The 12223-nt window shown below is 45.8% G+C and overlaps 3 protein-coding genes across 16 annotated transcripts in view; all 3 read right to left on the minus strand.

Moving 5' to 3' along the window:
- LOC124951052 (zinc finger protein 853-like) overlaps positions 1-2261 on the minus strand; it is an 89511-nt gene extending 87250 nt beyond the window's left edge. For all 11 annotated transcript variants that reach the window (XM_047498790.1, XM_047498792.1, XM_047498788.1 and 8 more), the window contains exon 1: positions 1209-2261. In XM_047498790.1, the coding sequence (XP_047354746.1) occupies positions 1209-2261 (1053 nt within the window). The remainder of the gene's footprint in view (positions 1-1208) is intronic.
- A 275-nt stretch (positions 2262-2536) lies between these two features.
- Positions 2537-3276, minus strand: LOC124951161 (ataxin-8-like). Its single transcript, XM_047498992.1, has 3 exons — positions 3225-3276; positions 2710-2953; positions 2537-2630 (listed from the first exon to the last, which is right to left on the minus strand). The coding sequence occupies exons 1-3, from the start codon at positions 3274-3276 to the stop codon at positions 2537-2539; spliced, it is 390 nt and encodes a 129-aa protein (XP_047354948.1).
- Positions 3277-4745: 1469 nt separating this feature from the next.
- LOC124951056 overlaps positions 4746-12223 on the minus strand; it is a 38464-nt gene continuing 30986 nt past the window's right edge. For 2 of the 4 annotated variants that reach the window (XR_007101495.1, XR_007101507.1), the window contains exon 3: positions 4843-4981. Coding sequence is in view for 1 of the 4 variants with exons in the window: in XM_047498804.1 (XP_047354760.1) it covers positions 4803-4981 (179 nt within the window). In the remaining 3 variants the exon portion in view is untranslated. Of the gene's footprint in view, positions 4982-12223 lie in introns of all 4 variants that reach the window. The other 2 variants (XM_047498804.1, XR_007101494.1) reach the window with 2 other exon arrangements.

Below are 12223 nucleotides of genomic sequence, written 5' to 3' on the forward strand. Positions count from 1 at the left end.
TGCGCGGGTCAAGAACCCCGAGAGACGACGTATCTGCATCCCCGCGTTGGTGTGCGTGGGCCGCGTTCGCATTTGCGGCATCGCGGCTTTCAATGTACGCGTGCACGAGAGCTCGAACGCCCGCGCTCGCCCTCCCTCGTGGAGAGCACGTGTGTAAGTACATACATACGTAGTAATATACATACATAGATAGATTCATACATAAGTGTACATTACCGTGCGTGTTACCACGCGTTGCTTCGTTTGCGTTACATGTACACGTTGCATTCGTCTGCGTGCTCAGCTTTACGCGATATTGTACTTTAGCTTATTCCGGTGTATGTGTGTGTGTCTCTGTGTGTGTGTGTATGTATGTGTATATATGCGCATGTGTGCGTGTGCGTGTGCGTGTCGGCCGCAGCATAAGTGTATCTCTTGGTACAGTCGCGGTTTTTAACTGTCGTCAAAATTGCCAACGTCGTCGTCTGGCTCGATTTACGAGACGAGATAATTGTTTACGAAACGGATCTCTTTTATATTTGTTATCCTTATTTTTCTTTGGTCCGTTATATATGATTAGAAGGAAAACGAATAGAGTCTTTTGAAAGAAAAAGAAAAAGAAAAAAGAGATACAGTAAGTTTCTCGAACGGACGTTATAGACTCGTTTCGTTTGGGAAGTATGAGAAAAGTAGAAAAGAAAAACATCGATTTGGTCACGACACGCGAGCATCAGAGAGAGAGTCTGTAACGAGATCTTAACGGTCTCAACGCCGAGAAGTTAACGCGTCGGCCACGATCCGAGCAAATATTTTTCTTCGGTCAGTCCGTGTGGAGAAACTGCTTGAAAGTATTGTCCGAGTCGGTCTGCCTGAGTGAACGACCTTATTTATCGATGCGTTATGTATTTTTATCGCGGTCGCTTCGTCCCAGTTATTTATCTCTACTCTCGGTGAGTATGGTCGAGGGAGGCTGACGAGATAGAGGAAATAAAAGAAAAAAACGGAAAAAAAAAAAAAAATAAAAAGAAAGGCGAAAAGAAAAAAAGGAAGAAAATGCATATCGTAAAGAAGAGGAAGATGAAGAGAAAGAAGAAGAAGAAAAAATAATAAGAATAATAAAGCGAAAGAAAAAAGGAAGATGTATAAAGAGATGCGACCGTTCGCGGAAAGATATAACGAGCTTATGTATGTAAATTCTTAACTGAGAAATATACGCTTTGTTTCCTCACCTGTAACTCGTTGACGAGCTTCTCCGTGAGCGTAGCGTCGTGGGAGTCTTGGCTGGTCGCGCCAGGACTAAGCATCGAATTCTGAGAATTTTGTTGTTGACTGCCCGACATGTTCATACCGGTTAACGCACCGTTTTGCCCGATCGTACCGGCCATATTAAGTGCTTGCTGTTGCAAATTTTGCGTCAAGTTTTGCGCCTGTTGTTGAAGATTTTGCGTGAGATTCTGTGCCTGCTGCTGCAATGCCTGTTGTTGACTCAGGCTGAGGTTTTGCGTTAAATTTTGAGCCTGCTGTTGTAACGTCTGCGAAAGATTTTGCGCCTGACTTTGAATATTCTGCAAGCTTTGATTGGTTTGACTTAGGTTCTGCGGTTGGTTTAGCAGCTGTTGTTGTTGAGGCGACAGATTGGGCGTCAAACTTTGCGCCAGATTGTGCTGCAACGTTTGACCAAGGTTCTGTTGCATGTTTTGAGTGAGGGCCTGCGTCAATGCTTGCCCTAGGTTTTGGCTTAAAGCTTGGGCAGCTTGAACGCCCAGCGATGGGCTTGACGTTTGAGACATGCTCTGTTGGGCCTGTGCTGCCAACGTATGGAGACTTTGGGCCATGCTCGAGGCGATGGCACCTTGGTGATCCGCATGGGGTGACGGTGTCGTGGGTGCCGGGGAAGATTGATGTTGCGCACTCTGAGCGGCCTGCTGATTCATCGACATCGCATGTTGTTGCTGTTGCTGTTGCTGCTGTTGCTGCAATTGTTGTTGCGGACTCGTCGTTTGTCCTAGGCCAGAGTTGGCATTTTGTTGCACCTGCGACACCGCCGCTTGCTGCTGTTGTTGTTGCTGCTGTTGTTGGCCAAGGGGACTGTGCATCTGCGAAACCTGCTGATGCTGTTGCTGTTGCGTTGAGTTTGATATTGGGCTATGCTGTATCCCCGGTGAATGCTGAGGCGGGCCTCGTTGCGGCTGCTGCCAATAATCAGACATCTTGAAGACGTGCTGTCGCAGAGCGTGCAAGTTGGCGGCCGCCGCTGTGACGGCCGAGGCTTGGACTTCCATGGATTCGTGGTCGTTCTCGAGATCGGGTTCTGGCGAACTGCAAGGGTCCTCGTCCTCCTCCTCGTCCTCTCTTTCTGTAATATCCTCGTCTTCTTCGTCCTGTAACCTCGCGGCTCTATCTTGCTCGGTTGATGTCGGTAGTCCTCCAGCAACACCAGCAACACCACCACCTCCGCCGACGCCTCCTCCAGCGTCGCCTCCACCTCCAGCGTTTCCTCCGCCTCCACCTCCAACACTTCCGCCTCCCCCTCCTCCTCCTCCTCCGCCAGCACCACCTATCCCACCCCCCGAATCGCCAGGGTGGAGATGATTCCCCGGGTGGTGTTGATGATGATGATGGTGGTGGTGGTGGTGATGTTGTTGCGGCTGCTGTTGAAGGAGAGGATGATGGGGACGGTTGTCTTGGTTTTGAGTTTGTTGCTGCTGTTGTTGTTGCTGCTGCTGCTGCTGTTGTTGTTGCTGCTGCTGCGGTGGTGGCGGCTGTTGTTGCTGCTGCTGCGGATGTTGCTGCGGCTGCTGTTGCTGCGACTGCGGCTGTTGTTGTGCCTGCTGATGGTGATGATGCTGTTGTTGCTGCTGATGCTGGTGGTGATGCTGTTGCTGCTGCTGCTGGTGGTCCAAGCCAAATTCCGATTGGGCTTGTGTCTGGGCGCGTAGGTCCAGGGCCGCCGTCGCGTCCGAAATCTTGAGGCCTTCGCGAGAAGCCCGGGCTACCCCCTTCCGGCGCAGCTTGCCCGCTTTTTCGCACCCCTTGAGGTAAGCAGCTCGACGGCCGGCACTCCTCCGCGCTGGGCGCCGTTCCTTGCCTCGCTCGCGGCTCGCTTGAGGCTAGCTCGTTCGCTTCCTCACAATCGCTTCGCCTCCTTCTCCTCCTCCTCCTTCAGCCCAGGATCGTCCTCGTACGAACGATAACGATCCTTGGCTTTTCGGGCTTCGACGTGGGCGGCGGGCAACGTCAGTTACTCGCCACCTGCTGCAACTTCCCGAGCCCGTTAGTGGCCGCTGCTGCGCTCATGTAATCCGCTCCGCTGATTCCCTCGACTTCCCTTCTTCTTCCTCTTCTTCTATTTCCTCTTCTTCTTCCGATGGCGATCGTTTGCCTCAAGCTGCCCTTATTCGCGATTACCTTGATTCCGACTTTACGATCTTCCTTTCTGTTTCTCTTCGTCTTCTTCTTCTTCTTCTTCTTTTTCTTCCGCTTATTCTCGATTCTCTCGTAGCCGTGATACGAATTTGTTCGAGTCACCTCGCGGATTTGGTCCGATTCGCCGATACGTAGTATGTACGTAGATATTATACCTTTGATTTCTCCTAGACAGATGCCCGTCTGTGGGTTCGCTCGATCTCTCTTCTTTACTCTCCCTTCAATTATTTTTCTTTTTGTCCGTTTAACGTTGTCGTGGGTAGGAGGGTGTCGTGTTCTCACGTGTTCGTGTGATTTTTGTTAAGTGAGTGTGTGTTTATGTTGTAGTGTCTATGTACTATCTGTACCTCTCTTTTTTTTTTCTTTAACTTCTGCTTTGATGCGCGCGCGAATGGATGCACTCCGTATTAAGGAGAACAGCCTAGTTTTTCTTTTGTCTATCTAACTTAAAGTCTAGCGTACACTTAAGTTCAGGTTAAAATTCAGGATTGCCCAGCCCGGACGGTGTAAGCGAGGAAGGATAGTCCACGCTATTACGCGATCAGGATTCGGTCGAAGGTTTCACCGCTTTTAAATCTTTAGAGCGGGGTGTAAGAAATCGCACTGATAGATAAAGTCACTGCTCGTCCCGTTTTGCCCTGAGTATTAGCCCCGTTGAATGTTTGATGTGCGTGTGTGTGCGTGTATAATTTTTCGTGTGAGTCTTTTTTTTGTTGTAATCGGGACGAGAGGGAAGCTTTGTCCTCTTTGGATTTCCGTCACTCCGTTTTTCTGTGCGTTTTTTCTGAGTGCACTTTCTTCAGATTCTTCTTCTCTCCTCGCTCTCTCTCTCTCTCTCTCTCTCTTTCTCTCTCTCTGTCTCTATCTCTCTCTTTCTTTATTTAAAAGCGCTTTCCGCCGCTTTTCGGTAGTCGGTGGTGCGGTCGAAACTTTCGAGCCTCTTCCTCTTTTGCCACTTTGGCTCGCGCGCGTCGACGACTCCTCCTCGAAATGCGACTCTAGCGTTTCTCTTTAACTCTTTAAAAGGAATTCTATTTCGATAATCGATTAACCGCTCGTCGTTACCGATATCGTCGATGGTAGTTGTGGTTGCTTCTTATTATCGTTTAGGTTTAATTAATATTGCACTTAGGTACACTCGTTTTTTGAACACACTGAAATATATATGTATGCGGCGCGGGGTTTTACATTGGAGCTTCCTGCCGATATCTTTCCACGTTCTTTCTTCCGTGATCTTCTCTCTCTCTCTCTCTCTCTCTCTCTCTCTCACGCTTTCTCTCTCTCTTATGTTCTCTCTCTCTTCCTCTCTCTCTCTCTCTCGCACTCTCTCTTTCTCTCTCTCTCCTCCTCCTCTCTTTCTTTCTCTTTTTCTTTGTTTTTATATTCGTTGCCGATCACTACAACTCCAAACCCCGCTTATAATCGTTCCGCTTCTCTTTCGCTCTTCTTCTTCTTCCGCACTCGCACTCCTCCGCTTCTTCTTCCGCTTTGCTCGTCCTATTCTGCTTCTTCCGCTTTGTCCAGTCTTCCTCTCCTGCGCGGGAATTTCTCGCTGTAACGCGTCTCCCGCTCGAAGCTGCAAATCAGAAGAAAAAAAAACATCATTCGATTTCGTCGACCTACCGGCGTATTTTATAAACGTGGCAGATAAATTAATGGACGCGTTGCATGCGTATACAGTTAATTCAAGTTATATAGTGTAATCAACGAACACATCGCGTTATATATATATATATATATATATATATATATATATATATATATATATATATATATATATATATTTATCCTCGATTGTCCTAACGAAAAATAATTGACAGCTCGCGTCGGTCAGAAGAAGTCGAAAGAGAATTTTTCCTTTAAAAGGAACGGTAAAATGTCCGTTGATCATTCGCACTCGCAAATTTACGCTTTCACTGTGATATATTAAAATAGATGTAGCTCGATTCGACGATAAAACTCTTTAAATTATACACAAGCCGACGAGAATAGACAGGTAATACATTCATTCGTGTTCATCCCTTCGACGTAAAAATAAAAAAAGACGGTAAAAAATATTTCGAACTTGAAAGATTTTCTGTTAAACATTATTTGATCGACGAACGAACGAACGAACGAACGAACGAACGTATAAACGAACGAACGAACGGCGATAACAACAAAAACGATAATAACAACAATAACGATAACAACAATGGGACGTTACTTACATAAAAATCAGCTTGTAGGATTAATAAGATAATGATAAAACTAACATGGGACGAACATGTAGAACGATAACGCAAATCCTTCGTTCGTTTTAAAACAAATTTCATGTGACTTATGCCCCATTTATTCTTAATCGACAAGTGTATAATCGCGCACTGATTAATTCACCGATTATTAACCTATTTAAATAAGATTATTTTCGTGTTATGCACGTCTTCTAGTAACACGCACTAGTCGACGAACATTCACACGATATTAACAACGGGATTTTGAAAAAAAAAGTAAAAATAAAAACGCGAACAAAAAAATCTCGAAGAAAGCCGATGCACCAAGATCCGAGATCATCGCACTTTCTCGACACTAGGATTTATTATACGTGAAAACGGATGTTTCTTGTTGATGGAGGAAGAAAAGGACGACGCACAAAAAACACATATTTCGATCTAACGTCACGATCCTCTCGAACTTAAATCGCACGTTGTTTAATCCTTCACGAAACTTTTATTAATTGGCAGTAGCGTCACGCAATTTACTAAAGTTCATTGAAGGAGTTGAAACGAAACACTTGAAATATTATTTCCAATTGAAAAATCCCATTCGTGGACGCGTGACAGGAGATAGACGTTTGGAGAAGCGTAATCGTTTGCATACAGAGAAAATAATTTTTGTGCGAAGAATTTCGTCGAAAAAAAAGTTAATAAAAAAAAAAAAAAAAAAAAAAAAAAAAAAAAAAAGAAGAAAGAAAGAACTAATCGCTCGACATGACTTTCATACGACTTTTCTGACGGCGCGTGAGATTCGTTTTTGTTTAGAAAACTTTTAATCCATCAACTTAAATTTTCGATATCGTCTCTTTCTCCCTCATACTTCAAACACACACGTAATCTAATTTCATTTCGTTTGTGCGATCATTTTTTTCAAACGCAGAGACATGTATTTCAAAATACGCGTAACGTATGCGCCTGTTGCCGTCGCATAGTATTTATTCGTGGTTATTATAACTCAGGAATATTTTTTTCTTTTTTTTTTCAAACGTCCACAGAATATTTTCAAACAATAATGAATAATTAAGAGAAATCCTCTTACGTTCACATTCGATATTTGATAAGAAAGAGAGAAGATATTAAGAAATTCGAGAAAGAATGAAATAAAGATAGAAAGAAAATAGTTAGATAAAAAAAGCCGAGCACGAGAGAATGTTGTAAATTGAACGAAATGACGTTGACGTTTCACTTTTCTTTTATTTCGTTTCGGATAGAACAAATAAAACAGATGTCACATTTTCGACACTTATATTCGCACCCCGTTAGATGATTGTACACAATACGTTGTTATTATTATCGAAAGAAATAACATAGCGATCGACGAATTTCGTTCAACGAGAAAATTTCGAGATAAGAGAAAATTTTTCCGCCGGCACGGAGTAACTTGTCGCTCGTATTTTTCTCGCTTTTGATGAGGAAAGAATGACACGCACTTTGCACTCTTTGTTTCTCTCTTTCTCTCTCTTTCTCTCTCTCTCTCTCTCTCTATATATATATATATATATACATATATACATATATATATATATCTCTTTCTATTTTTTTTTCTTTCTTAATATTTCTATCTTTTTCATTCTCTTTCTCTTTCTCTTTCTCCCTAGATATTCCTATCAATCACGATCGCTGATCTCGTCACTTAGCTTTTCGACCACGCATAAAGTGTTTTCCTCGAACATAGTCCTTTCCCTCCACACACCGCTTCCCATTATTTTCTTAAAGGCACTTGTATTCGTCCGATCTTGTTGAATGAAGAAAGGATCGAGTTGTTCGCTATCGCGACGGAACACTGCAAGCTAGTACGCTGACGTACCGGGCATGTCAGAGAGGCTCCATGAGTAAGGGGATGGAGAGGGGGTGGATCGGTGGTACGTTCGGTCGAAAGAGGGGAAAACCTACTAAATTCGTACGAAAAAAGAGGAGGAAGATGAAGATGATGGTGATGATGATGATGGTGATGATAATGATGAAAAAGAAGAAAAAGAAGAAGAAAAAGAAAAAGAAGAATAAGAAAAATAATAAGAAGAAAAATAAAAACGGAGGAAGTAATAACACTAGATATTAGCGTCGCACGGATTTCTTCGAACTTGGTGTCGCGCACTGGAGAAACGATCACAAAAAATAAAAACAGAAGAAGAAGAAGAAGAAGAAGAAGAAGAAGGAGAAGAAGAAGTAGCGGAAGAAAAAGAAGAAGAAGAAGAAGAAGAAGTAGCAGAAGAAGTAGAAGAAGATAAACAGGAAGAAGAAGAAGAAAAGGAAGCGCGTTGAATAATATAAACGCGCGATAATACGTCGCGTAAAATCGTAGAGCTCGATCGTAGAGGAAGTAGAAAGAATCCAAGAATGATCTCTTACTAGAGATCAGTGGGTCCGTGGAATCGACGTAGGTAAATACTATCGGTGCATATAAGTCGATGTAACTCTCGCGTGGCAGTTCTCTCCGGTCAGGGGTTAGAATGGCAAACACCTCTCTCGCGTTCGGTATCAGCCAAGACACTGTTCTTCCTTGGTAAAGACGTTGGCGAAGACGACGACGACGACGACGACGACGACGACGGCGGCGACGACGACGACGACGACGATGGCGGCGGCGGCGACGGCGACGGCGACGACGACGACGACGACGACTACTACAACGGTAACGACGCGACTCCCGACGACGTACGACGACGACGGTGGAAAAAGGTCTCTCCTCTTCCGCGTTCGAGTCCTTGACGGAGGAGGAACCGAAACTGACTCAGGTCTGTGGCTCGCGAGAAACGCTAAGTCCTTCTCCGAGTCGGGGGTCGGTGGTGGCGCGCTTCTCAGACCGCGTGCGTCTGACTAAAAGCCACCCCCTCGTGCCTTAAAGAACGCGTGTTCGGGTAGGGGCGTTGTCTTAGGTGGTGCGCGGTCGCGAAATTTCTGGCCGCCTCGCTCGCCTTTGCTCGCCTTTCTTCGCCTCCCTTCGACTACCTCGTACTCCCTCTTACTCGATTGGAACCTTGTAGGAGTCGGGTCCACGGGGCCCGGGCAAGGGCCCAGGCTACCCTGGACCTTGCTTAAGCCTTGTACGAATCCTCCCAGGTCGAAAATCCACCTAGCCGAGAAGGAAAAAGCCGAGTATGTCGTAGGACAGGAGTTTTCAAGCCACCCCTCTTTTCCTTTGCCCCCACCAAACCGACGTAGGAGCGTGGCGCGCGCTCTGTCTCCCCTTTCCTCAGACCTTTCTCTCCCTTGCCTTCGCCGCCGCCACCGTCGCCGCCGACGACGCCACCACCGTCCTCCCCCGCCGCACGCAAACTACCCTTAGCCGCCGGGTGGGAGCCGGAGACTCCGTCGACGCCTCGAACGGGGGTAAACGTCGTATAAGGGGTGAGAAAGAGAGTGGGAGATCTCTCCTTTTCTAATTTCTTCTCCTTTCCTCCCCCGCGCTTACCTTCTCGCCTACCCCACTCGAGCTTACCCTTCTCTCCCTTCCTTTTTCCACTCTCTCTTTCTCTGTCTCTCTCTCTTTCTCTCTCACTCTCCCTCTCTCTCTCTTTCTCTCTCTCTCTCTCTCTCTTTTTCTCTATCTATCGCACTTTCGCACTCTCTATCTATCTATCTATCTATGTATCTATCTATCTTTCTTTCTTCCTTTCTCTGACACTCCGAGTTATTCTCGCAGGAGAAGAAAACTCCGTAAGGAGTCCTCCTTTTTTGTGTCGTTTCTCTTTTATATCCTACTTCCACGGATGCTTTGACTCACTCCGAGAACTTTCTTAGAGATACATGTATGTATTTATATATATAAATATACGCGTCTATAAAAAAGCTCTTATATGTTCTGATCAAAACTGAAAAGTACGTTAGTTAATGGCAGCGTGCTAACGTCACGAGGCAAGCTGTTCGACTGACTGAAAAATTGTGTGGGAGCTCTTAGAAAAGGGGGTGTGCGTAGCGAAGGTCCGAGGTGGAAATAAAAAGAAGGGAGAGAACCGTATAAAAATGGTCTCCTCCCTCAGTACGTCGTGCCCCTTATGGCAAGACGAGCATGACTAATCGTACTGCGGGGGAGTGGGGGTGAACGAGAAGAAGAAAAAATAGCCTTTTTTCCCCTTCCAATCGAGCACCCTACTCTGTTCCGACTCCCCCTTGTTTTAGAAGGACTTTTTTTTCATTGGCTCATTCCCTGACAGACAGGGGAAGAAATTTTTTCTCTCGGCGAATCTCGAATCTCGACTAGATGGGGAAGAAAGAAAGAAAAATAATGCAGGAAAAAAGAAACAAATTAAAAGAAGAAAGAAAAAGAAGAAGAAGTAGAAAAATAAAAGAAGAAGGAGTAGGAGGAGGTTCGTGTCCAGCCATGAAGTGTTAAAGGACGTCGACTTTGTAGGTAGAGTCGGAGTCGATGTTCATTTTGTGGTGTGGAGGGTGGTCGATGGTTAGCTCGGTCGTCTTACGCGCCCCTCTCTATGACCCTCTCTTTCCCTTCCTCGCCTCCTCCTCCCCTTGCCACCCACCACCTACCGTGAGCGTCTCCACTTGCATTCGTCTAACGTGCGCGGTGGCCTCTTCCCTATCAAGGGAGCTTTCCATCCCTTCCACTTCCTACCGAACGTCTCTCCCCTCCACGCGACTACTCCACTCGCTCTTGCTTCCTTTTCTCTCTTTCTCTCTCTCTCTCTCTGTTTCTCTCTCTACTTCTGTATCTCGATCTCTCTATCTCTCTCATTCTAACTTTTTCTCCCACCGAGCGTGGGCCACCCTCTCTCTCTCTCTTTCTCTCTCTCTCTCTCTCTCCCTTCTTTCGACACGCTTCATCCCCACCGCACGGCCAACCCCCACGCGCCGCATTTTTACGCTGGCCTTGTCCTTTTTTCCACGTGTCCGCCACGTGGAAATGTGGATTGCCTGAACGACCCTCTCTCCCTCTCTTCCATTTTTTTCTCTCTTTTTTTCTCGGTTACTCTACTCTACTCTCTTTCGCTCTCCCCATTTTTACCTCCACTTGCTTTCCAACGCACGACCAACACGCACGTTCTCTTTCACCCTCTCTCGTACTTATCCTACACCACTCTTTGTCCACCCTGTAAAGAGTGCGACGTTGAAAGACTCCAAGAGAAGAAAGAGACGCGAAAGAAAGCGACACTCGGCTCCTCCCTACTATCTCACTATCTCACTCTCTCTTTTTCTCTTTTTCTCTTTTTCTTTTAGCCTCGCCTTGCCTCATACGGAACACCGAGGGTGGTTCGTCGTATGGAAAAAGTCAACGAATGAGGTAGCAGCTCGGAAAGGCGGAAGGAAAAATCCACTGACCTCCCGGGTCTCTTCCGAATGAATGGCCGCTCTCTTTCCGGTAATACGATGTAACTTTATGGTTACCGCGTGTTTACCTGTTGGTTCTTTCATGAATGAGGTACATTTTTACGCTTCTCCTTTAAGAAAGAACGTTTTTTCTTTTCTTTTCTTTTTTTTTTTTTTCAATGAATAACGAAGAGCTGTTAAATATTGTGATTGTTACGAGGAATATACAAAACAAAAAAAAAAAGAAAAGACAAAGAAAAAGAAGCAGAAAAAAAAGAAAAAAAAATCTCCTACTTTGTATGTATGTAAGTACACAAGTCATTGCGGTATCTCTTCCGGAGTATCGTGCCTATCGCGAAAACATTTTCGATCGATGGAGGGCGTAGTAGAGTCGACAACGTGCATCGAAAACGCCACAGGCGGCGGGAGGGGAGCAAGGAGAAAAAAAGAGGTTCCTCTGTGAGATTCTCCCCTGGCCGAAGTAGTACGGGGAATAATACGCGTAAAGAAAGTATCCAGCCGCGTAGTATAGCGTGATCGCGATCGAACTTCCGGTCGCGGCAGGCTGCCCACGAAGTAAGGATTCGGTACTGTCTTGGTTCGCTCGTCGTGGGTGGAGTGTGCGCCATTCTTTCTCGGGCCACGAAAATAAGTAAGTACATACCTACATAGGTTGTTTTTGAAGGAGAGAGGGTATTGGGTAATCGAGGCTCGCTTTAAATTACAAATGAAGCACCGGCTTTTGTATATATATATATATATATATATATATATATATATATATATATACGTACCGACTACTACGTACCTACGTAGTATATACGTATTACCTACTTATATTTTAGGTACGTTGGTTTGGATAAAAACAGGTGAGAATCGTGTCTCGCGGAAGAAAGGGGTGGGTGGATCGGCCGTCAGGCGTTATCCTTCGAGATCCCAATCCTGATCCCGATTCCGACCCTCGATCCCGATCGGCAGCTGGACGAAAAGGAAGGAAATACAACGGACTCGCCGCCGCACGAGTGAGAACGACTGAACAAGAGGAGAAGGACGTGGAACTCGGAGAAGGAGAGGTACCGTACGACGTGTACGCGCACGTGCACTTGCTTGCACGATTCGGCTGACGGCCAGTTGCAACGTGTGCCGCTTGAATCGACTCGATCGAATCCCCCGATAACGACTATGTGCTCTTTGCGTAGGAAGACGTTTGTCTTCTCGCCCCGATCCTGCCTACTTTCGATCGTCCTCTTTCCTTTATTCGCAAACCTGCCGACGATATGTTCTAAAAACACTTTGTCACT

The sequence above is a fragment of the Vespa velutina genome, chromosome 8 (genome assembly GCF_912470025.1).
Source record: "Vespa velutina chromosome 8, iVesVel2.1, whole genome shotgun sequence".
Lineage (NCBI taxonomy): Eukaryota > Metazoa > Arthropoda > Insecta > Hymenoptera > Vespidae > Vespa > Vespa velutina.